Below are 26,672 nucleotides of genomic sequence, written 5' to 3'. Positions count from 1 at the left end.
TTATTATCGTCTGGATTTAATTATGATTTGAAATGGTTTGCAAACATTTTAATCCATGTCAGAAAGTGTTACGCTCTTCATATACCCAGTCTTATAAGAGCTTCTGTTATTGTCACTGCACTAGGGTTATCGTATGACATTTTCTCGCTGTTTTTGCAGAGTACTGCTGGTGACAATTGCATCATACTCGTTCTTATGCTTAGATTTTAGATGTTTACATAGACTACAGTATTACTGTTGTATGATCCTGTTTTTGTAACTATTCTTGGTAGTTTAGTAGAGATACATTTGCAATGTAGAGATACAATTTGTCTGTATCTTTTTCACGATAATGATATTGCTGATATTTTATTATATGGTATCTACTAGGCATTGGCCGCATTGTCACAAGGATGAATATGAGTACATGACACTAGTACTATTATGGCCTACTGGTATCGGTGCATCCCTATTTGTTTTCAGTCAGTGATGTACTTCACTCTTCTAAATGTGAGTTGCCCAGGAGAACCATGGCAGAGATTTGTTCATTTCATTACATAAATAAAAATTGCATTTGTCATCTGAACCTTGTTGTTCTCCAAATGTAGTGGACTTACTATTTAAATCTGTACTATTTAAATCTATTTAAATCCAGACCATTGTAGTAGAGATGAGTCATTATTCTAACATTAGTTTCTCACATGTAGGATAAACCACTTAAAATAAAAGCTTTAAAAATTAAATCATAAGATAAATTATTTTATGACATAGATAATTTTTTCTGTATATTCTGCTAAATGGTGTAAAAATTATATGATAAACATTCTGTGTAGTCTGTGAGCATTTTGATATTGTCAGTCCATTTCACACTTGTCCCATTAATACATGCCCACCCTGCATATAGGCAGTCCATTTACCAGCTCAAAACAAATACAAGTATGTAGTATCCCAATATAACATGCCTCACTATCTGAGGTCATAAAGAAAGCAGATACCAGATCACTTTCTGGGTTCATAAAGAAAACTGCGGTTGAATGATGTTAATCTGTAGGGATCCTCTTCATGTCCAAAAACGATAAAATGTTGAAGGTTGGAAAATTTTTTATTTATTCTTTCCTTCTGAAAAATTGGGTGTAGAAGCCTTGGACTAGCATTTGTACAACTGTAAGGTGAATCTGGTGCCACTTGGAGAAGAGGTGTTGGCAGTATAATCGTGCAGCTGCCACAGATTTTAGCCGATAAAAAAGTCACAGCTCACTTTGCTGGCAGTTCTGTAGAGGGTCACAAGAAATCCACATACACACAAATGGATTGTGGATATATACTAAAAAATGGTGGTCTCGTACTTAGTGCTGGCTCCCCTCTTGGCCTCATTCCCTGGCTCCACTATCCAAGCCACATTGGCTTGGCTCTTCTGGTTGATCACAGGTAGTTCTACCTGAGATAAACAAAAGAGAGTTGGGTAGAGGATTCACTAAGAGGACGTGAGCACAGAAACACAAAATAATTGAAACACTCATTGTTCAGAAATGGTTTATACTATCAAGGTTTTTGGTAATCAGTCAATTATATTGCCAGTAGTTAACTGACAGCCAACTGTCAGTTAAGATTTAGATAGTTGAAAAGTTTTTGAAAGATTTAGGTAGTGGACAAAATTTGAAAAGAAAATATAAATGACATGCATATGCTGATTTAAATCAATTTGACTTCAGTATAAATGCTTCTATACAGCGATACCAAATATTTGTTTTAGCCCTTAGGCTAATACTCATTATGTGGTGGAGGGATATGAAAGACTTCTAAAGATGAAACCAGCAAAAAGCGTTTATATTTCATTCACAGCTTTGTATTTTCATACTGAAATGTGTTTCCTGGGAATAAAAATCTAAAATGCTGTTTGCTTGAATTAGAAGTTTATTATTAAACTTGAAGGATTTTTCTCCATTCAAGGCATTTTGTAACTTTTTAGTAAAATAAGCATAATATGACCACACAAAGACACACTTGCAAAGTTTACAGGCCTGGCTGATTCCCTGTCCAACAGGAGAGTGCTGTCTAAGATGAGAGCTACCTGTACATTCAGATTTATTTCCTTAACATATATATTTCCATATCCATTTTCCACCGCTTATCCAGGTTGTGGGGGCAGCAGTCTGAGCAGAGATACGCAGCCACCTCCTCCAGCTCTGGGAATATCACATTTTGATCTCCATGAAAGGCACAGATACATATATACAGTTAAGGAAGTGCACAGGCTCAGCCAGCATCCAGCACCCCTTTGAACATCTGAAGGCCCAATGGTGATCATTCTTCTAGCCACAGGATTTCAAACCAAGACCTTCTAAGAACACAGGCACAGATTCATAACCCACTGAGCTACATAAAGTCCCAAAAAACAGATATCAAATTTATCAGTGTCACCATTATGATAGAAATTCTACATCCGTGGAAAAATATCATTGCCACCTTTACCATATAGTCTAGAGAATTACCTTAAATTCGGTGGGAAAGAATTAGTTACTGGAGGATGTACTGTGCATCTAATATAATACTGAGGGAGGGGCACTTATAATCACAATAAGTTACTCTGCATTTCAATATCTTTTTCTTTAAAATGCACACATTTCTGTCATAAGAAATAAGAACATAAGAAATTTGCAAACGAGAGAAGGCCATTCGGCCCTTCAAACTCGTTTGGGGAGAACTTAACTAATAGCTCAGAGTTGTTAAAATATTATCTAGCTTTGATTTAAAGGAACCCATACCCAAGTATGGTCACAACACAGAAAAGAGGTGAATGTTACAGGTAAAGGTTAGGTTTGGCTTGAGCAGTGAAATCACTCACAGACTTAACACTGAAGCGGGGCTTGGGGATGGGTTGGCCAGCCTTGCTATCAAAATTTTCGTGTAGTGTGGCCGAACCTTGCCCGCTAACCCGTGCCTGGAGAGCCAGTTGGTACGCCACCTCGAATGCCTGGCCCAGTGTCAGGATGATCTCATAAGCTTGGTTCTGCACCACACAAACAAATATATGAAAATATGTAAAAAATGAAAAAAGTTACATTCCATTTTCTTTTTTTTGGTTATTTAATATACTTCCAATTATATGAAATACAATACTAGTTTATCTGCCTCATTTTTCAGGGGAGGACAAGGGTGATATAGGACACTCACCACATCAAAAGCTGTAAAGACATGGCAATGATTCTGACTGGTCTTCAGGTCCCTGGTGATGTAGGCAAATGTGGAGAGCTCCTCTGGGTCTTGGGCAGCACATGAGATGTTGCGGATCTCATGCTCAGCAATTACATTCTGCCATTCAGAAAAAGATCTGTGAATCTCAGCACTCTTATTTGTTCTCAACCTTCAACACTGTTTTGACTGGACGGGAACAGCTTTTTTCAGTAAAATGAATGTTAATGTAGATTAACAATACTGTACTTTAGCAAAGTAAAGTTTCACACAAGTTTATTCAGTTGCGTTGCTGCCATTTCACCATTCTTTGCCCTTTTTTCAGATATTTGCCTTGAATGACTCAGGGTAAGCAACTTATAGCAGGATTCCACAGCACACCTTCACTGGGACTTTTACCTACAACCTTCAAAACAAATTTAGACCAGCACACTGGTCAAATGTTAATCAAAGTATGTACTGAATTGAGAGAAGAGAGAAATTTACCTTGTTTATGGCATCAATAAACTTAACTCCCTTGTAGGAAACTGAGAGGACAATAGTGGGGATTTTCTTCATTGGATCTGCACACTGATGAATGGAGGCATAAAAATATGATAATTTGAACATCTCTTCATTGTGTTCATCGGCGTCTGATTTTGTGGATGAAATATTACGTATGTACCATTAAACATAAATATGTATGGTTGCACATGTCTAAATGTAAATATATTCTTCATTTTGTTTACATAAATACTTGTGTACTATTTTGAGATTGTGCTTTTGTTCCTGAGTGCGTGACAGTCCCCAGGGCCATTACCCTCATTTTTGCACAGGCTTCTTGCGTAGATTCAGTTCCCCTCAGTTCCTTGATTTGTATTGACCCCAAGTACTAAAGGTAAATAGAGAGAACTTCTGAATAGGACATCAATTATAGCCATACAAAAAAAAACAAAAATGCAGCTACTACAAGACAGCACCAAAATGAATATAATTTACCATTTCCAGATGTCAACAGGTTGGTTAGTACTGGTTTTTACTGCAACAAAGAAATCTTTTTAAATCTATCAAACCATGACAAGACAGCAATTTAATCTATTCTAATTCTACGTCTGGTTTTGAATAGAATGAATAGAGAATGCTGTCCCCTTTAGGCAGAGGGTAGTAAATGTGGTCCAGTATATAGTGCAGGATTTGGACAAGCTTAACGAGATTAAAGTTCAGCCTAAAATTGATGAGAGGACATGAAATCTTATGAGTTCAGCCCTCTCGTCTCCAACCTAATACTATTGTCATTTCTGTTAACTCCTTCATGAAGAGTCTGCTCTGTTTCCCTCCAAACAGCTGGCCAGGACATGCAACTCACATAAGCTTCATAGTCACATGACTGGAAGATGAGCTTCTCTGGGTGGTGCTGCCAGTACTGTACTGGTGTGGAAGGCGTTGCTTCATTGGGTGGTCGCAACATTATAGGCTCAGGCCATTCACCATGCTGAAACCACATGTTAAGATAGAAACTGAGACTACCTACAGGACACCATTTACTCATGCCACACCCCAGCAGACACACTTGTGATATATATTATTATACTGTACATGTAGTAATCCAACTTTACCTGACCAGATGCATGACTATTAATAATCCCGACTACGTATCTGCGCTGGTTTATCACTGGCATGCCATGCGCCTTGTAGGCGGAGCCTGAATGTGTGTTATAGCCAAACAAAACTACAGCTAAAAGCGGCCCTGGGGACCAAATTGATTGTCCGTTATAAGTGAAATTCGGTTATATGCCAGTCTGCTATATCTGATGCCTTTTCTGCATGTTCTTAAAAGCGCATGGCCGGGACCAGCAGACCTCATCCGTTATAGACGATATTCCGTTATAAGCGAGTCCACTAAAACAGAATTTTACTGTAATGGTATAATCAGAGGGGGCGGCATGGTGGTGCAGTGGTTAGCACTGTCGCCTCACACCTCTGGGACCCGGGTTCGAGTCTCCGCCTGGGTCACATGTGTGTGGAGTTTGCATGTTCTCCCCGTGTCGTCGTGGGGTTTCCTCCGGGTACTCCAGTTTCCCCCCACAGTCCAAAGACATGCTGAGGCTAATTGGAGTTGCTGAATTGCCCATAGGTGTGCATGTGTGAGTGAATGGTGTGTGAGTGTGCCCTGCGATGGGCTGGCCCCCCATCCTGGGTTGTTCCCTGCCTCGTGCCCATTGATTCCGGGATAGGCTCCGGACCCCCCGCGACCCAATAGGATAAGCGGTTTGGAAAATGGATGGATGGATGGATGGTATAATCAGAATAGTTTATTTTCCTCTTCAGCTTACACCTTTGACTAGACACTGGCCTACTAAAAATGACCTTCATTTATCAAAAACCCATCCATCCATCCATCCATCCATCCATCCATCCATCCATCCATCATCTTCCGCTTATCCGGGGTCGGGTCACAGGGGCAGCAGTCTCAGCAGGGAAGCCCAGACTTCCCTCTCCCCGGCCACTTCATCTAGCTCCTCTGGGGGGATCCCGAGGCGTTCCCAGGCCAGCCGGGAGACATAGTCTCTCCAGCGTGTCCTGGGTCTTCCCCGGGGTCTCCTCCCATTGGGACTTGCCCGGAACACCTCCCCAGGGAGGCGTCCCGGAGGCATCCGAATCAGATGCCCGAGCCACCTCATCTGGCTCCTCTCGATGCGGAGGAGCAGCGGCTCTACTCTGAGTCCCTCCCGAATGACTGAACTCCTCACCCTATCTCTAAGGGAGAGCCCAGCCACCCTGCGGAGGAAACTCATTTCGGCCGCTTGCACCCGCGATCTCGTTCTTTCGGTCACTACCCATAGCTCATGACCATAGGTGAGGGTAGGAACGTAGATCGACTGGTAAATCGAGAGCTTCGCCTTTTCGATCAGCTCTCTCTTCACCATGACAGACCGATGCAGCGCCCGCATGACTGCTGGTTCAGGGATTGCCGCCGCAACAGGCACCGACCACCTTACGGCCGCAGCTCCGGTCAGCCGCCTCCACAAAGGCACGGAACATGGCCCATTCGGACACAATGTCCCCCGCCTCCCCCGGGATATGGGAGAAGTTCTGCCGGAGGTAGGAGTTGAAACTCTCCCTGACAGGGGGTTCTGCCAGACGTTCCCAGCAGACCCTCACTATACGCTTGGGCCTGCCAGTCCTGGCCGGCTTCCTTCCCCACCAGCGTGGGTCCAAAGGGTCCAACCCCCCTCAAGGAGACCGGTTCCAGAGCCCAAGCCGTGTGTCGAGGTGAGTCCGACTATATCTAGCCAGAACTTCGCAACCTCGCACACCAGCTCAGGCTCCTTCCCCATCAGAGAGGTAACATTCCATGTCCCTAGAGCTAGCTTCTGTAGCTGAGGATCGGACCGCCAAGGTCCCTGCCTTTGGCCGCCGCCCAGATCACATTGCACCTGACCCCTATGGCCCCTCCCATGGGTGGTGAGCCCATTGGAAGGGGGCCCCACGTGCCTTGTTCGGGCTGTGTCAAAAACCTGAAAAACTAACAAAAATAAACAAACTAGATAGGCTTTTAGGATACTAGGGCAAGGAAAGAATTTTAATGTAATAATGCACAAGTTACATACAAGCAGTAATGTTTAAAAGGAACGTGGCTGTCACGCCCAGCTCGTACGATCCTCGTATGTGCCACGCCCCCCTGATTATCCACGTGTGCTTCCCCGATCGTACCCAGCTGTGTCCACTTATTTTCGCCCAGTCCTGTCTATTTGAGTCCATGTCTTGCCTGAGTTCATGGTCTGTCATTGATGTTAGTTGTCGTCTGATGTTTCCTGCCCCGAGTCCTGAGAATAAACCCCGTTTCCCTGTACTTTGCCTGCTTGCCTGTTCCTGCTCTCTCGCCTGCCTGCACGCACACCCAGTGATTGCGAGCGAATCGTAACAGAATGACAGAGCTAAACAAAGAGGCGCAGCAGCAGACCAAGGACCAACATTTCGGTCTGCTGCAAGAGACTTACTATTGGCTGAACCAGCCTGAGGTCCAAGAGGACACTGTGGCGCTGGAATTCGCCAATCGCAGCGCCGATCTCCTGATGGAGAAGTCCCCACCTGAGGGCGAGCACCTCCTAGAGGAGGTGCGTGCCGACCTCCAGCGGCTAGTCCAGCGGCTCACGGAGCAGAGGCTCGGGTTAGCCATACCGCGCAGCACAGAGGCTGCTTCCCCGCCATCCGTCCCGACGGAGACGGCACAGCCTCCCGCCGCCACTTCGAACTGGCGGAAGAAGTCCTGGGGGACTCTTCCCGTGACTGTTACCTCAGTGACTTCCTGACCCCACTCCAGTCCCTTCTGTCCCAGTCCCCAAGGAGGTCCTGGAGGACCCCACCGTCGCTCCTCCCTCCTCGGAGGTGGAGGAGCTTGAATGGGACCCCTCGGGGACCCTCTTGGTGACTCCTCCACCCTCACCCCGACGAGCTGGACCCTGGCCAAGGACCCCCATGTCTGTGTCCAGCAAGGAGAGAGGACATAGATGTAGGGTCCCTCCCACCCTGCCCCCTGGCTCGTCCTCCCTTGCCTGCGCTGGGGCTCGGACGGTGCCTGCGGGTCCTGGTCCCCTGGGTCGGCTATCCCCTGTGAGTCCCCCTACGAGGCCTCGTCACCCTGCCTCGGTCCCGCCGCCGACTCTGTGTCGGTCGCCTGCCGGCTCCCCAGTTGTGGCTCCTCGGCCTCGGTCGCCTGCGGTTCCCCCCACTCCAGCGCGTAGGAGGATGTCGCCGCCTGCTGCGGCTCCCCCCCTCTCTTTGCCTTCGCCGGTGGTCCCTTCAGCTCCCTCGTCCCCTTCCCTAGCGCCCCCTCCGACTTCCTCCTCGTCCCCTTCGCCTGTCCCTCGCCCTGCCTCCTCAGCCCCTCCGAGGTCCTCTCCAGCTCCGGCCTCCCGGCTGCCTGCGGCCCCTTCGGCTGCCACCCCTTGCCCGCTGGGGCTCCCTCGGGCTCCCCTTTCTTGCCCCTCCTTCTCTCCCTGGTCTCCTGCATGTATCCCTCCTTTGTTTGCTCCACCTCTCTTTGTTCCTCCTGTTTCTGCTCCTCGTCCCCCGGTCTCCCCTTTGTTCACCCTTTTGTCCTGCCTGTTCCCTTTGCCTGCTTGCCTGTTCCTGCTCGCTCACCTGCCTGCACGCTCACCCAGCGATCGCGAGCGAATCGTAACAGTGGGAATGTAAGAACATAAACAATTGCTATACTCTCAATTTATAATCCATATGAGCCTTTGATGCAGCTATTGTGTCTTTGCTTGAAATTGTGTATGTCAGCCCTGTTGCTGTCACAGGTTCAACTACTAAAAGCACATCCTGATGATCCATAACAAGTCTATCAAGATGACATGGGAATGAATGGGATGGCGATGGTCCATGAGGATGTAAAAAAATCATTTTATTAACAGTAATAAAAAAATAATTATACTTTCAAATGTGTTTTTTTGTGAGTTTATAGAATTTATCCTTGGGAAGTTATTAAAGCTTAAAATTGCACTTTTGCGGACTTTTTGTGGACTTTTTACTTGAATAACCATTGAGTAGTAATCGTGCAGCTGCTGGTGGGTTGGTGCGTAATACTCCTTCCTCCTCTCCTTATTGTGCCTATTTCCAGTTGTCTTATGCATGGAAAGTGGAGTTGAGGAAGTTCTGTGGCATCAAGTTAATATTTAGATTGTTTTTTACAGGAAGGACAAAATTGTTTGCTCCAACAATCCATTAGGTCTCATCATTATTCATCATTATTCATTCTCATCAATTGCCTATACCAATTCAAAGAGACAAAAATCCCTCTGGTTACACAGTCTCATAAAACCACTTTCTTCATTCTTTCATCCCTGTATATTTTCAGTCACTGTTCTCTCTTCCCCATGTAGTAATCCCTAATTGTCTCAGCCCATTCCTCTGGCATTTATTGGAATAAACACTTTAATGGCATCCAGCATTACCAAGTATGTTAAAAAGGTGGAAGCACCCCCTGGCATATGGGAAAGCATATTACACCACTGTATTCACACAACATCTCCCTTTTGTGGCCCTACATGTTTTGGGCTTAACATGCAGAGCAACACAATCTTGTTTACTGATTGATACTGACCATACTAACTTGAGCCATCTGTCTCTCTAATTTGGTCCGTGGCATATCGTCAAAGTAACTGTCGTTTGGGTGCCGCTGGGTGTCTCCTTGCATGATGAGCTTCTGAAAATCCAGTGAGCAAACAGGAAGGGATGTGTGGTTCACACTGGGATCCTGTTGGGCAGTATGTTACATTTAATAACTTCAATTCCAACTAACACAGTGTTTCTCAACTCAGTCCTCATGGAAATGTTTGCACCCTCCTACCACACCTGAACCAAATAATCATGAACACCAAATACGTGGGACAGGTGTGTTAGGAGCTGGGAGGAACAACAATGTGGACTAACTGACTGGGTTGAGAAATGCTGGGCTGGCACATACAGCTAAATTTCAATTGAAACACAATATCACAGGTGACTAAAGAAGTCTACATTACTAATTTGCTTAACTCATTAAGTATTGCAAAGTATGTTTTACTGTTCCCAAACATTGTTCTCTCTCTAACCATCAGGTGTGCATTAAATACATTGACTACTGTTATCTGTTCCACATTCCTCTTTGTACTGAGAACACAGACCTTGGAGAAAAAGAGGATTTTACATATTATAGGCACTTACTTCGGGATACCCTTAATATCTCCACATCTAATAGAAGTTAAAGGCATTGATTTTTCTCACCCTGAGGGAGGTGATTCGAAGGGGCTTTTGAAGTAGGTTGTCTTGAAGTTGGCTACCCAGTGATGCCTGAATCCTCTTCCTATGTCCTAATGCAGTTATCTTCAACACCTTTGAGACACAGAAAGAACAGTTCAATAATTATTTGAACTATATTATACTATATAAATGCAAACATTGAGAGCATTGAATCATATCTCTGGTCTGTGTATTCTCCTGTAAGTAATCCACTTGAAGAGTCTCATTTTAGCCTAATGATAGTTTATTGAACAACAAAAATAATATAAATTAATTGTAAAATGTAGAAATAGGAAGATGGAAGTTCCAGCTATGCCATTTTCATCTAAAATATATAGGTACTATTTTAATACTTTTTTATACTATAATATATACAGCTCTGGAAAAAAAATTGAGACCATCCATCCATCCATTTTCCAAACCGCTTATTCTACTGGGTCACGGGGGGGTCCGGAGCCTATCCTGGAAGCAATGGGCACGAAGCAGGGAACAACCCAGGATGGGGGGCCAGCCCATCGCAGGGCACACTCACACACCATTCACTCACACAGGCACACCTACGGGCAATTTAGTAACTCCAATTAGCCTCAGCATGTTTTTGGACTGTGGGGGGAAACCGGAGAACCCGGAGGAAACCAAAATTGAGACCATTCCATATATATGTATATATATTTTTTTAAATCTGCATTTTTAAATCCTGGTTTAATCCTGGTTCTGCTGGTAGAAGGCTACACAGCAAGTTGCTTCCAGGCAAGCAGTATACAAGAACAAGGAGAAACAAGAGAGAGACACTGAGAACGAAAAAAAAAAAAAAACAGCCAGGTAGAGGGCTTGCAACTTCTCGACTTGCAGCTTTCAAATAGCAGAGATGACCATAAACTTATCCAAAGGTTTCTAATGAAAGATGGAACATGACTATACTTCAAAAATGACCTGAAGTGAAGACCTTGAAGTGGCTTTCAAAAGCAATGGCAATCATTAAGTTCAGGTGTGAAGTGCACTGCTAGGACAGTCTGTATCAGGCTCCTAGGAGCAGGACTGAAGTCCCATAAAGCAAAGAAGAAGGCGTCTATCCCATTAATGAGAAACAGAGAAGAACCAGGCTGCAGTTATTATTCAGACACACACCCATAAATTGAGAAATGAGTGAAACAAGAAATTGTGCCTGTGGTCTTTTAATTTTTTCCAGAGCTGTACATATAGGTATTAACAGTCCATGCACCAACTGTTACGCATCGAACACAATGATTACCATTATGCCAATGTTCCATCCATCATAATTTTTATACTATGTCACAATGTCTCTCCAATCATCATAATGCTCATACCCAACTCATTACATCTGATTACTGTGTTACTGCAATGCCCCAATTAGTATGCAATCAAAAAAAAGGAAAAAGAAAGCAGTGTGTGACTCAGCAGGCAAAGCCGATGTGCTTGTGATTGGAAGGTTGTCGGTTTGAGCCTCAGTCTGATAGTCACATGTACAAGGGCCCTTGATCTAGGCCCTTAACCCAAGGCTCCAGGGGTGCTGACCCTATGCTGTGACCCTCAAACTTACTCTCACCTGTTTGTGTGTCTCATGGAAAGCAGGACTGGGTAAGGAAAATAAATGAACAAAGTACCTATAATAAAAAAATTCAACAATACTGATAGAGAAATGTTAAAGTTGAAAGCTACGTTTAATACCCATTTATACTCTTAAACTAACATTCTAATTATTTGTGAGGAAAAATTTACTACACCCCTACACTTATGACTATTTTAATACTAAAAATGACAAGATTAACCAAATCAAGCACAAATGAATAGATCATTATTAGACAGTGTCTTTTAGAGTCACACCTTACATAAACAACTGGTCTAGTTTGGTGAGGTACATTTTCCCACAGACAAAAGTTACATTCTGTTGAATTTTGTTGGATAAATGATTTTGAAGTCAAAAATTCATTGTTTTTGTTATACTACATCACCTATATTTATCAAAACTGTTCAAATGAATAGTACATTTTTAGTTTGTTCAAGTATGTAAATAATATGTAAAAGACAAAAATATTCAAGAGATGTACAGTCAGTCCCGCTACAACGCATGATTACATTGAGAATCCGTTCTAACACGATTGTTATATTAGTACCTAAGTCCAAAACAAGGCAGAATTACATTTGTATTTGCACGATTTCCAGTCCTAGATAAAAGCATGTTATCATATAACACAGGAACTTTTTTTAAAATTCACTTACATTTGTAGTCATGTTGCATTGTGTGCCCCTTCACATACTGTAATCCGTTGTATTTCTGATTTGTGTCTGCCTGCCGCAGGGTGGCTCATTGCTCTCGACTAATGACGCCCAAACATCCATCCATCCATTTTCCAAACCGCTTATCCTACTGGGTCGCGGGGGGTCCGGAGCCTATCCCGGAATCAATGGGCACGAGGCAGGGAACAACCCAAGATGGGGAGCCAGCCCATCGCAGGGCACACTCACACACCATTCACTCACGCATGCACTCCTATGGGCAATTTAGCAACTCCAATTAGCCTCAGCATGTTTTTGGACTGTGGGGGGAAACCGGAGTACCCGGAGGAAACCCCACGACGACATGGGGAGAACATGCAAACTCCACACACATGTGACCCAGAACCCAGGTCCCAGAGGTGTGTGGCAACAGTGTTAACCACTGCACCACCATGCCGCCCCCGCTTAATCAAATATTTGCTGTATTTTCTGACTCCACTAGATGGTGGTCTCTCTTCAAAAAAGGGTTCAAAGCATGCCCCCCAAATAAATCAACAGCACAATTGTAGTCAGAAATACAACAAATGGTTAATAAAGCATTGTTTTGGCCATCACTACTCTCAACTTTCAGCAATAACCAAATATTTCGAGTTTGGTACATTTGGAGCGGCTACTAGGCAATTCTCATGAGACTCATAAGACCCGCAGGAGATGTTTATAATTACATTTAGTAATGTATTCATATTAATATTAAGATATTAATGGAGTTCATAAAATGACATTATTAGCCACTGGTTTCCCTGTTTTTTTTGTTATATAATTCATTTCATTTAGTTACTAAATTTTGGAGTCGCATACTCGTAATCTTATTTTTTCCATTGGATATGTGTATTTTAATACGCCATTTTAACTGAACAGGAGATTTTTCAGGACCACGTACATTAATCACGTTGTAGTAAGATTTTTCACAGCACCGTATTTATCATTATTACAGTATGTCAACAGTCTAGGTACAGTCAGTCTATCAAGCTAGCACACCACTCTTCATCTCCATCTGTTTACCATCACTACTGAATGTCTTTTTGGTTCATATCCATATCCATCCTTATATGTAAATAGGTATAAGTGTGTTCCAAAATTAACATATTACATTTATGAATGTAAAGTATATTTAAGAATGTGTATTTATATAATTACAATACAGTATCACTCATAGCTATTTTGCACTATTATTTTCTTCACCTTACCTTTACTCCTATTGTTGCACTGAGCATGTAAAGGACAAAAGAATTTCCCTAGGGATAAATAAAGTTTTTTCTTATCTTATCTTAAAGTACTCCAACAAAAACACAAATTATACACACTTATCTAAAGAAAATTAAATAAGGGGGTGGCATATAAATAATTACAAAATAAAAATAGGTTTGAAATGTTTGTTGATGGTACGGCAATTAATAATCTGAAAAGAATTATATAAATGAATGACGCTAAATATTTAATTGGTGAGTAGTCAATATAGTATATGATTTGTGGTATGATAACACATATTTCCTTAAGGTTTTACAGATTTATTCTTCTTTATGGCACTCCTATGATTCCATATGAATCATCTTGTATTTACTCGCGCATTTACTCGCGCATCTCGAAAATGTGATCCAATCCGAAAGATATCAAAAGTGATCGGAAACAGGACTGCAGGGGACATGCTACCCATAAGCTGTGTTGAAGGGAAGAGCTTTAGGGAACTATTAAATTATGTTGAACCGGAATATAATGTATTCTTCCGAAGAGCTATCACAAAGGGGATAGAAAGGCTTAAAGCAGTTTGAAGAACTGCCAACAGCCACTAAAAAATGCTCTCAGCAACAAAGTATGTGGCAATTTCAACGGACATTTGGACCTCTGGTGTAATTGTTAACAAGATCACAAGCAAAATTTCCCTTGAACCCACTAATTTTATTAAATAAAAATATATTTTAATATCTGGTAAACCCAGATATCACAGCAGCACGAACTAGAAAGCACTCCAACACACATAACAATGATATACAGGGAGGTCTGATGCCGGACGGTAACAAACACATACGGTGGCTAGTTTGCACACTGTCTAAAGACGGGAGGATCAGACAGGATTCACATAAGACTCAGGCAAGGGCACAAACAATAATCCAGAACACACGTATTTATAATAACACATACACAAACAATGGGCTATTTACACATGTCCCGCATGCTCCAAGCTGTTAATAGGCTCCGCAACGCGCACCCATCTCACCATCGCTATAGTATGATGTGATGTGTTAATGTTATAGCTGGGCTAACAATGCAACCATGTAGGCTATCAAGAGTGCAACTTGCCTTTTGTGAAGGAGAATGAATAGTGTTCAGATGTTGTTGTTTTTTCTCTATATGTACACCCAGTAGTAAATAAAATGTTCATATTTTGCTCATGATAATATGAGTGTTGTCATATCCCATGGTGACATTAAGTAAATTTTTAATTTAGACCTACTTTTGTTAAGTACATGTTTAAGCTTGGATGTACATTTCTTTAAATTCTCGAATAAACTCATTTCATTAACATCATGTTAAATATACATTCATAGGTCTCAGATAACATGCGCACCGACTAGTGGTGAAACATTTTATTTAGATTTTCCTGGTTAACGTTATATCAGCACGTTCACGACGTTCGAATACAGTGGCAGCGCCATGGAAAAGCTTGGGGATCCTTTATACCCGCCTAAAATGACAATAGCACCCCCAAAGCACCCTCAAAGCTGATTTCTTTTTTTTTTTTTCTTTTAAAATATCTGCAACATCTATAAATTACTGAAGCCAAGAAAGGCAATAAAATTTCATATAGTTTTCTAGTGGTAACAGTACTTTCTCAATAGCCTATCACAAGAAAACAAACGTCATTTTCTTGTAATTTTCACAAGATCTAAAAGCTACGTATTTTAAAAGGACTGTAGCTTCTATACAGTTAAATTTACATTGCAGAAGTAAAGTTAACATTTAACACTTTTACATCATAACCATTATTTCATTTGAAATCCAGTCCATTGGGGTGTAAGTTTTTACAATGCAAAAGCCCTTTTGTACATTTTTTTTGTCTTGGTCTTTTACTTTTGCACGTAAGCCCACACTTGGCCCATTTTAGGAAATTCTGCCTTACAATAAATTTTATTTTTAAACTAGACATAGACTTATAAAAGTACTTATCAAAGAATTTATTTTGTGGAATTATATATATATATATATATATATATCCATCCATCCATTGTCCAAACTACTTATCCTACTGGGTTGCGGGGGGTCCGGAGCCTATCCCACAAGCAATGGGCATGAGGCAGGGAACAACCCAGGATGGGGGGCTAGCCCATCGCAGGGCACACTCACACACCAGTCACTCACACATACACACCTACAGGCAGTTTAGCAACTCCAACTAGCCTCAGCATGTCTTTGGACAGTGGGGGGAAACCGGAGTACCCGGAGGAAACCCCACGATGACATGGGGAGTACATGCAAACTCCACACACATGTGACCTAGGCGGAGACTCGAACCCGGGTCCCAGAGGTGTGAGGCAACAGTGCAAACCACTGCATCTCCATGCCACACACACACACACACACACACACACAGAATATCTCTTTTGTTCAGAGAAAAAAAAATGAAATTATATATTGGGCTTTGGGATTAAGCTGTTTTTATACGTGTAGTGTACTTTTTTGTCCAAAGTACACACCGGGTCTGTGTGGGCTAGATATTAGAATTTATTTAGCATTTTATTATGATGCATAACCTATCGTGACATGTCCTTCTATACATCTTGTAGTCAATAACCCCACATTGTGAAATTATAACCCCTGGTGATTTTTTTTATTGCTGATCAGACACTCTCAGACAGTCCCCCCACCCCATTCAGTAAAATGAATCAAAGGGGCACCTAAATTAAAGCACCCGCTATAAATAATCCAGCTCCCCCATAGCAACTGCAACTTTAAATCACTGGCGCTGCCACTGTTCAAATATCAAAATACTTCACAATGCACATCCCTAGTACTAATGCAAAGTTGCAGGCTGTTGGACTTCTTGGTCTGTTTATTGAAATGTTTGCCTGATATAAACTTGGATATCAGAAGTGAAATGTTAGCGTCTGTAATTATAGCAGAACCAAAGTGTTCTGGAAACAACCTGGCTTAAGTACTGTTTGATGACCGAGGGTCAAAATAAAGTCAAAGTTACAGCAATTTTATATACTGATTAGGTACAGAACTTGTCAAGTAAGTGATCACAGTCCCATATACTAAAATCAGCTAATGCAATGTACATTCATATACACTAGGGATCTTTCCTGCCCACTGCCATCAGTAATTGTAATTTGTAATTGCACATTGTTTTCAGGATATGCTATCTGTGTGCTGTGTACTTTTAATTTGTTTGCACTACATTTACTTCTTTCTCTTTGCACTTTGTCTTACACTGTTTGAATTTACTTTACATATCTTGTTATTGTATGAATAAAGTTTATCTTAGCTTACCCTGTTTACCTTACCTTAAACAATTGTATAACATTGTATAAGGAAGGAAAAACAGAATAGGCTTAAAGTCTCATGTCTCCCTGCCTCCTTGCTAATTACCAGTGAGCTCTACAGGAGTGATCAGATGCAAACGCTCTGCAGCTGGTCCAACTAACCACTCACCCCATAAACAGGAACTGCAGAGATTCCCAGGCAGTTTCTCTCGGTCTCCAATAGAGCTATTGGTATTTGTCGTCCCCCCCCCACTGATGCAAGCAGCTAGGATGACTCTGAGCACAATCACTCTACTAATCACTCTGGCAAAGCCAAGTTAATATGACAGCCAAGGACCCTGCTGTTAGGCCTATTCATATCCTCAGTTATTTCCTACTGAGTAACCATATTAATTTGTTGCCTTTTTTATTTAATAAGCATGGTTTTGATTTTCAGCTGATGATGTGTATGTGTGTTTAGTACACTGGGCCTAATGTGTATGGAGGGCTCATTCTTTTTGATCAGCCATGCTAGCTGTGTCAATGACACGCTGAATGCTAGATGACAGTACTGACTTGGATACTATAATGTTACAACTAATGATTGGCTAAACTTACTGCAGGTATTTAAATAATAAAACCATGCTGAAGTTAACGAGAAAAAGCTCATTATAACAGTGGCATCTGTGGCAATAGTAGCAGAAAAGGTCCACTAGCCAAAAATATTTGGATAAGTATTCCTGCCCTTTCTTCCAGTTTTGGTCATATGGTAATACGGAACCCTTTAGAATTTTCCATATTACTGCATAAATATGACTTAAAACATCACTAGATCTTCAAACAAGTCCTAAAAGTAGATGAAAAGAACACAATATCATACTTGGTCATTTATTTATTGAGAGAAATGTTCCAAAGTCACAAATCTGAGTGGAAAAAGTATGTGAACCTAGTAGGTAATTTGAAGGTGACATTAGAGTCACGTATTGTCAATCAGTATCGTGGTTGTCAATCAATGTGATGACAATCAGGTGTGAATGGGCACCCTATTCATATTAAAAGAACAGGGTTCTATCAAGTACTTCATCTTCAAACACAGTTGTGCAGTATCAAGAAAGCACAGCGCTCATCATGCTGGGAAAGGCTAGAAAACCATCTCTAAAGCATTTGGATTGCACCAATCCTCAGTCAGATAGATTGTGTACAAATCGAGGAAGTTTAAGACTATTGGTAGTCTCCCCATGAGTGGTCAACCAACAATGATCACGCCAAGGGCAAGGCACCTGATTGTCTGTGAGGTCACAAAAGAACCAAGCGTAACTTCCAAGCAACTAAAAGCCTCTGTCACATTGGTTAATGTGAATGTGCATAGGTCCATCATCAGGGGAACACTCAACAACAGTGGTTCATGAAGACCTACCAGAAACATTTATTTGCAGTTATTGCTACAAAAGGGGGTCACACCAAATACTAAAAGCAAGGTTCACATACTTTTTCCACTCATGGATTTGTGAAATTGGATCCATCCATCCATTTTACAAACCGCTTTTCCTACTGGGTCGCGGGGGGTCCGGAGCCTATCCCGGAAGCAATGGGCACGAGGCACTGAACAACCCAGGATGGGGGGCCAGCCCATCACAGGGCACACTCACACACCAGTCACTCACACATACACACCTACAGGCAATTTAGCAACTCCAATTAGCCTCAGCATGTTTTTGGACTGTGGGGGGAAACCAGAGTACCCGGAGGAAACCCCACAACAACATGGGGAGAACATGCAAACTCCACACACATGTGATCCAGGCGGAGACTCGAACCCGGGTCCGAGAGGTGTGAGGCAACAGTGCTAACCACTGCACCACCATGCCGCCCCCTGAAAGTGGATCATTTTCCTAAATGAATGATCAATTATAGCATTATAGAAAAGAGAAGGTTGCAAATATTTTGGAAGATGAAAATTTGATTGAAAACATTTCAAGTTTTTACCTGAGCATTGTTTTTTGCCATTTGGAGTTATTTGCAATAACATTTATTAGTCTTTACTATACAAGCATTTAGCATTAGTGACATCCAGAAATTAGAGAAGTACAATTGGCAGATAACCGGGAACAGATTTGGTGGGTGTTACTTAGTTTAAAATAGTGCTTCATTATTTTCTCTTATCTTACTTTCCAAAGATATTTTCAGGATCAAGATCTCTATGTGTGTAATTACTTTTGTATAGGTTGGATTTGTGGTTATCAATTTGTGGATGGAATAACAATTCTATGGTACAGAGCACATTTAAATATCTGTCGTCATCATTTTGTTTGCAGTGAGATGTATCGGCCTATATCTGTACACATACACAAGTATACATTTGTATATGAACAAATGGATGTGTGTGTTGTATCTGTCAGCTGTCTTGGCAAATATATGCTTGTACATGTCATGTGTTCAGCACTCCAGTCAGGACAATGAAGATGCTCTTCGACAAAGGGCCTTCTTATGAATAAGCTAATTATAGAATAGAGGGTAGACAGATAAAATGTGCTTTCCATGTTTCCTGCTTCTTGCAGTTAGTAATACTAATACAAGCCTAAATATATGCATTTATATGTCATTCTCTGTACAGAGAAAAGCAATTTTTGCTACTGCAGTCCTCACAATAAGGCTAGCTAACGTAACACATTAAAACACAGAAATAACTCATAATTGATAAACCTTATCCCAGGAAAAATGGCAAAAAAACAGCAAAATACTCAACTGGCCCCATAGGAAAAAAAAGGTAATGAATCCAATCAGGGTCAGGTAAGTTTCATTAACTGAAATGTTTTGGGAGAGATAATTCACACAAAAAGTGTTCTGTCTAACTCCTTGCTAATATTCTGGCTCCTGCCAAGTCAAAATACTTAAATATTACATTCTGAAGGATGCTGAATTGGTATTCCTAAGTGAAACTCCAGTGCACATAACCCATTCATGCTATTTCATTTTTATTATTGTTTTCTAACTTTGTTCTTAGTTTATTTTAAAGCCATAATATTTGATTACATTTTACTGTGACTAATTCACTTATTGAATTTTAGGAATAGGCTAGCCCCCCATCCTGGGTTGTTCCCTGCCTCATGCCCATTGCTTCCGGGATAGGCTCCGGACCTCCCGCGACCCAGTAGGATAAGCGGTTTGGAAAATGGATGGATGGAATTTTAGGAATAGACAATTAACCGAGATATTCTGTCTTTAAACGTTTTTCCATGTGAACTTGAGACACTCCAAAAACACTATCACAAGCATCTCAAAAGCCACATTTAAACATGTGTATGTGTACCAACAAAGTCACAGAACCACAGCCTTATCCTCATGTAATATTAGTTTCTGAGTTGTATCCCAACAAAACACGCAAAAGGTGATCCATCAGATCCATCTGAAAACAATGCACACTCTGCACATATCCAGTTCTACTACTGTAAAATATTCATCAGAACACATCTGTGCTATATAGGAACTGAAAATAATTAACCTATCTAATCCCTCATCAATTCTAAAAATGCTTATCCGATCCATTTATAAACAGCATCTAGTAAATAGAGAGATAGTACATAGTTACCTAGCAACTGGGTACACAACTGTTGGCAAGTGTAAAAGACATTGCTTTTAGGTGGAATCAGTTTTATTATAATACACAATAGTACATTTTGTCCTGATGTATTGCTACTACTATTTATGAACACCAAATCTGATTTTAATAAAAGTCAAAAGAGTTGTTTATAAGTATTAAACTACATGTAATACTATTATGCATTTCACCTGTGTCATAATTCAAGTGGTATTCAGGTGGGTTATTATTATTATAATTTTTTTAAGTAGTGGTCACAGTTAAGGTTATCTAGTATTACATTTTCTATTTAATGAGATAAGTGCCATATTCCACAACTTTCTTAATCCAACATTCTGCTAGGTTTCCACATCAGTCTCTACCCTTCACTCTACTAGCGTTCATATGAATATCTGCCAGTCTGCTAGGTTCCACACATGTCTCTACTCTATAGTCTACTAGCTTCCATAAGAATATCTGATACCCCGGAATATCTGCTGGATTCCGTAACTTTATCCACCTATGACCCACATCTCTTATCCCTTCATTAGTGCATCTTCCAGACTTCTGTTCAAAGTACACCATACTGCTGTCTTTTTATGACTTCCTTTCATGTTATAGAGAACCTCTGGGAAGCTGACAGGCCCTGGAATGCAAAGCTAGGACCTCAACAATTTAAACCAAGCATGAGCTGTATAGCACTGAAATCAGAAGATGAATTCGGTTCACATAACAAAGCTAGCTTTTCACATTTTTGACGAATGGCATGCAAGTGACACCTCCATGTGCAACTTTCATCCGCAGTCATCGTGCTTGAGAGTACAGTGAACATCAGTCACATTTAAGATTGATACATGATGTTCTTCTCTGACCACACAAAAAGTACTGACTCCTGACAGCTTAAGCGCAGGCAAATCAGTACTGACTTCTGAAAGATCAAGTCATCAAGTAGGGTGCAGTGGTATTCAGTTAGCATTTTCAACAGCACGAGCTGTAACCATTGCAGGTGCAGATAGAAAAACATTGTTGTAATGTGATGTAATTTTTCCTCTTACCTCTTCTTCCCGCTCTATCCTTTTTCTGTTCTCTGCCTGAGGGCAGGGTTCCACTTCATACTCACCGCATTCCCATTTAAGAGCAGCAGGGCTAAGCCACAGACCTGAGTGTTTCTGCAATACCCTTCTCCCCTTTGATCTTCTTCACGTATCTCTGGTCCCTCTCTCTCTCTCCTGCTCTCTGTCACACTATCTTTGCTCCTCTCCTGTTCTCTCCCTCTGTGCTCCGTGATAAGAGGCGTTCGTACTCTCTCCTTTTGCTTTGTCTGTTCACTCCACTCTCCGCCTCTCTCATGTTCATTGCCTTGTTGCTATGGCAATGGCAGTCCCATCCCAAGCGTTGGCATGCTCCCAGGAAACGCAGGTGACTGAAGCTGCAGCAGTGCAGCATCCCTGTGTACTTAACCCCTTTCTCACCAAGACACTCATCTATTATATGATGTTGCTTCCAGCGCTCATTTGATTCCTCTGCTACTAGACTACAGCTGATGTGTTCTCTGTCACACATCCTCACAGACAAGCAGAAATACAGACAAAGGGATGCATATACGCACAGAGGCACACACGGCCATATGGTGACAAAAAGACAGACACCCATACAACCTATCTGCATTCACACTCCCACCCATAGGCAGATGGGCTCATAGACATGGGCTCCACACACAGATCCACATACATGACATACATGAAAGAAAACTCAGACACATACAAGCCAACACATAGAACCACATGCTAACTGATCCACAAACCTTCCTCAGAGAAAAAATACATATTTCCACACACAAATGCATGGAATCTCGCACCGTACGTAAATAGCTCAGATGTAATATCACTCACAGGTTGGATTCATTTAGTTTCTGTGAACAAGAACAGTCATGGAAACTGTTTGTTGGCAATCAAACCCTTAATATGAGCATTTGAATGGCAGGGTGTTGTGGGGAGAATACATTTTAGTACATCCGACCAGATCATTGCCACACACACCTGGTCACTGTTTCTGACTAACAGAAAAAATTCTTTTTAAATAAACCCACTATTGACTGTTTGGGGATTTTAAAAAAATAACTACACTTTATAATTAAGCAGAGTGTAATATCCATTAGGAGATAATGTGTTCATTCAGCTTTTTGTACTCATCTTGAACATTCTCTCACATTTTTGTGAAGACACCATGCTGATGTGAATGAATAGCGGATAAATTCTTTTTTGGGTAGTATTACATTTTTAAGCTAGTGGTTGTATTAAATCTAGGTATCTGATCCAACAGGTTTAGTTTAAGAAACCCAGACCAAGCAATCTCTGCTACCATCTAGAGGTGACCACCTTCTTCACAGCACCAGGAACTTTGAACCGTGGACAGCATATTGTTTTACTTTTAAATAGATCTGTTAAAGAAATGTAAATGGGACAGTTTATTCAAGCATATTGCAGAACAGAAACAGAGAATAGATTGTGCATACCCTAATAATGGATAAAGCCGCTTTCAGACACGCTAGCTGCATGTTCCTTTTTAATCTTTGTCCTTGTCTATTGCTCTTATTTTAAGAACAATAAAGGAAACATCCTTCAGGAATTACAAGTTCTAATGCACTAAAACAGGTATTATGCTAGCTTTGCACAGGATCATACTATTTACATAGAAAGATATTGCTGCAGTACTATTTCAACTGAGATTAGCTGAATTAATGCATGAGGATTTTCACTGCCATCTCAGAATCGGAATGCAAGAAGTGAGATCACTCACACTGATGAGCTCAGCCTCCCAGATCTTCTTGACCAGTTCCATAGAGGTGTAACCATTGATGAGAAAGGACTGTGTGTAGTTCCCAAGTTCCAAAGATTCTAACCATTCTGCCACTGAAGTGGGGATGTTTCCAGGATGACCAATGGGCTGCACCTGCATTCAGACCATAAAGGGAGATATATATGCAGAGGGATCTAACTTTTCAGACAGTGATGAGTGTGACAATACTGAACAAATCAGGTCATTAATACATCACTTTGTTGTGTCTCTCACTGTTGCTGTAGATCAGGGTTTTTTGTCATTCTGTGTAACTGTATCTTTGCTTCCTTGTTTTATTACATTTTTTTTATTTATATCCAGGAAGACTCAATAGACTAAACAGAGAGAAAACAACATTGCAGCACAACTAAGTGAAATGACAAATAATACAGATCTGCTGTCTCTCTGCAGTTCAAGACACAGCCTGAGGAATAAAGGGGGAGCGATCCATGTTGTGTCCTAACCTCATCTAACCTAGCAGATGTGTGGGGTGGGTTGTTCAGGAATCTTTCAAAGCTTTCTAGGATCTCAGATTTCCCCCCCACACTCACATTAGGCAGGAGGCGGGTGGCCTGAAGTAAACGCTGCCTGTGAGCTGAGTTGAGGATGCCAATCTCCAGAAGATCTTGGTCTTCCACCACATTACTGCCCTGGAGAAGAAACAACATTAAAGCACTATACACCTGGAGTGTTAATGACACAATGAATCGATTTCAAATAATTCAAATTCATCCTAGCTGCCTGCCATCTGCTATCCCCTTGACTGGTAAAGCTAATACCAGAAAACCAGTGAACTAGGAATTATGTTCTGTAAATTATGAATGTTTTGTGAACAATCCATTTTTCTTTGTGTAATGAAAATGGTGTTTTGTGTCCTTGTCACTCCTCTATACATTCGAGTGTGTCTGAGAGGGAGTGAGAGAAGGAAAGCTGCAGGAATTGTATGTTACTAAGGAAACCTGGCACAACCACAAACATTTAGTTGGATAACAAAGCTACATCTAGCTTCTAATATAAGGGATTATATTTAGACAGAAGAGCAGTCGAGACGTAGTGCATTTATGGAGATGCTGAAGAAAGGAAGTAAGGCTTAGAATCGAAGGCTTCTGAGATGGACATTGTTTCTACTCCCTGGCAAGGCTCAAGAAGAGCACATTACCATTTTTACATAAGCGCTTATACCTGCTGCCACTCATGTCTCTTTGGCTAAATCCATCTCTGCTCAGTGATTAACAAATTCTGTCAATTGCATTGTTGCTTCCACTTAAAATTAAGAGATTTCATTCATTATGTAGATTTTAATGTTTTTTATGTAGATGTGATTTTTTTCTTACATATTTATTTTTTACCCAGGAATTTCATTTCAGTTGTCTTCATGCTTTCTGCTTCTTGTATTCAGCTGCTCATGTTCATTTCAGTTTGCTCTGATATAATTTTTTTCAGGTATCATTACTACTTCCTATTAGAATTTATTTATTTAAATTAAAATTTAAGTGTTTTATTTTTCTGTGTGAGTAGGTAAAAATTCTATAGGTATTTAAATAATAGTAATTTGGATACAGGTAACTGGTGGGTAATACTACTGTGTCTTGCTTTAGTCCTCTATCATTATTCAAATGTTTTCCCATCTATTAACTGGAGCATTGATCAATGTATTGCTCACATTTTCGAAATTCAAATAAAATGAATAAATTCTACTTATTTTTCCCATTAGTCAAAATTATATAGGCATGTTTTGCGGATTGACTGGAGTTGACTGTCAGGTTTGACCTTGTCAGAGGACTTGTTGGACTTTTATCCTTAACCTGTCATTGTGATTGTAGGAGGGCTGTAGAAGTGTAGTAGTGTGACGATGTTTTATAAAAGGGAAAGAGTGAGTGAATGTTTTATGTTCTGTTAGGTGCAGGCTGGAGCCTGTGTGTGTGTGTGTTTGTTTGTGTGTGTGTGTGTGTGTGTGTGTGTGTGTGTGTGGTCCAGGTATACTTTACTTTGGTCCCCACAATGTGATGAATACCTATTTGTTTTACTTTATGGGGACCAGGAAACTGGGAAAATTCTATTTTATAAAAATCTGTGACTGCAATGAAAGAACTAAAAATGCAAAAACTTATGGTCAGGGCTGGGAAGGGGTTAAGGTTGTCATAGTTAGCATTAGCATTTTCCCCATACAAATGAATGAGCGGTCCCCAAAAAGATATGATTAAATGACTCTGTGTGTGTGTGTGAACATGCATGTATATTATTGACCTTATTAATTTCATGACAGATAGTTTCCAGATGGAGGAATCGTATTTGGCCTGTAGGCTTTATCAGTCTTATAAAATGCACAAAGATAAACACATGTATCAGTACATACACTAGAAAAATGTGTTTTTTTATTACAAACAGTAATTCACAAGAACTTTAAAAAATTCTGGTACACAATACATTCTGTACTACAAACATTTTAACAAAAAACATGCTTTACTAGTGACTGTTGAACAAACACTGCATGCTGTATGTCACGGTAGGAGTTTCATTAACAAAAGCATTAAAATGATAGAAAACTGAAAAAAAAACAGAATGGCACTGCTATTGAGGTTGCATAGTGAAGTGTGCATGCTGTCCCTGATTATTATAGCGAGAAGAGTCTGAAACTAATGTTACACAAAGTGTGAATTAAGTTGCAGACAAAAGCCTTTGCAATAGTACACAACACCCAAACAAAATGATACTGTTCATAATCTGAATGCAGTGCTAGATTATGCAATCTAAAGACAATGTTATATACTAGTATCCAGAAAAAATGCTACAAACTAGAGTAAACAGTAGACTGCATTACAATGCCGAATCTGAATGGGGTTTTACACACAAGAGTCTGAACGCAGTGTTACTCGGTTGGGGTGAATGAGGTACTGTACATTAGAGAGCAGAGTAGAATGAATTACACAGTTGAGTCTGAATAAAGTGAGGTATGTTACATAATATAGTCTGAATGCAATACTAAACAAAGAATGGAATATCACACAGTACACAGAAGAGTTGCAATGGACGCACTCACCATGAATTGCACATTGTCGAAGCCACTGGCCACCAGGTGATTCTCATACTGAATGAGCCCAATGTTCTCCAGCCACTGGCCCACAGACTGGACTGGGCACCGTGGGCCTGCAAGGGGGTTTAGAGGCAGTCGTTTCAGCAGGGAAGATTCATCCACGCAGTAGTCGCGGCAACCAGCCTCATCAAGCTGTGACTGCATGGTGCTCAACATTCAGCGACAGAAAGACAAGTAGAATGAATAGGTAGTGAAATGGCAGCACTAGGAGAACAGCGGTAGTGTGAGCATGCCATGGAAGCCAAATGCCACTTCCCCTGGTGTGTCGGCTTCTGCTGCAGCTCCCAGCGTTATGCGTGCATGTGAGTGAGTGAGTAGATGCTCTTTGTCAGCCTCTGAGAGTCGTACAGCCATTACTCCCACTCACTTCCAATAGCTGCAGATCTGCTCCTCTGCACCGCCCACCCCCCACTCTCCCTGTCTACTGGCAGCAAAATTTCTACAGTGCCAGGCTCTGTAGAAACAGAAAAGC

At 41.2% G+C, this 26,672-nt stretch overlaps 1 protein-coding gene across 5 annotated transcripts; it reads right to left on the bottom strand.

Moving 5' to 3' along the window:
• On the bottom strand, positions 1–26,672 carry LOC125738045 (ankyrin repeat and sterile alpha motif domain-containing protein 1B-like). 5 transcript variants are annotated; one of them, XM_049006542.1, is made up of 11 exons: positions 26,147–26,672; positions 23,658–23,756; positions 23,068–23,220; positions 9,919–10,026; positions 9,260–9,412; positions 4,517–4,642; positions 3,971–4,042; positions 3,658–3,741; positions 3,154–3,291; positions 2,825–2,989; positions 1–1,417 (listed from the first exon to the last, which is right to left on the bottom strand). In XM_049006542.1, exons 1-11 carry the CDS (start codon positions 26,354–26,356, stop codon positions 1,304–1,306), a joined length of 1,422 nt encoding a protein of 473 aa, XP_048862499.1. In that variant the 5' UTR covers positions 26,357–26,672; the 3' UTR covers positions 1–1,303. The 5 variants fall into 5 exon arrangements, with proteins under 5 accessions (XP_048862499.1, XP_048862500.1, XP_048862501.1 ...); XM_049006543.1 differs by having other exon boundaries at positions 9,260–9,361; XM_049006544.1 differs by having other exon boundaries at positions 23,658–23,751.

Source organism: Brienomyrus brachyistius, chromosome 3, assembly GCF_023856365.1.
Source record: "Brienomyrus brachyistius isolate T26 chromosome 3, BBRACH_0.4, whole genome shotgun sequence".
Classification (NCBI taxonomy): domain Eukaryota; kingdom Metazoa; phylum Chordata; class Actinopteri; order Osteoglossiformes; family Mormyridae; genus Brienomyrus; species Brienomyrus brachyistius.
This window is presented reverse-complemented; position numbering and strand designations above follow the sequence as displayed.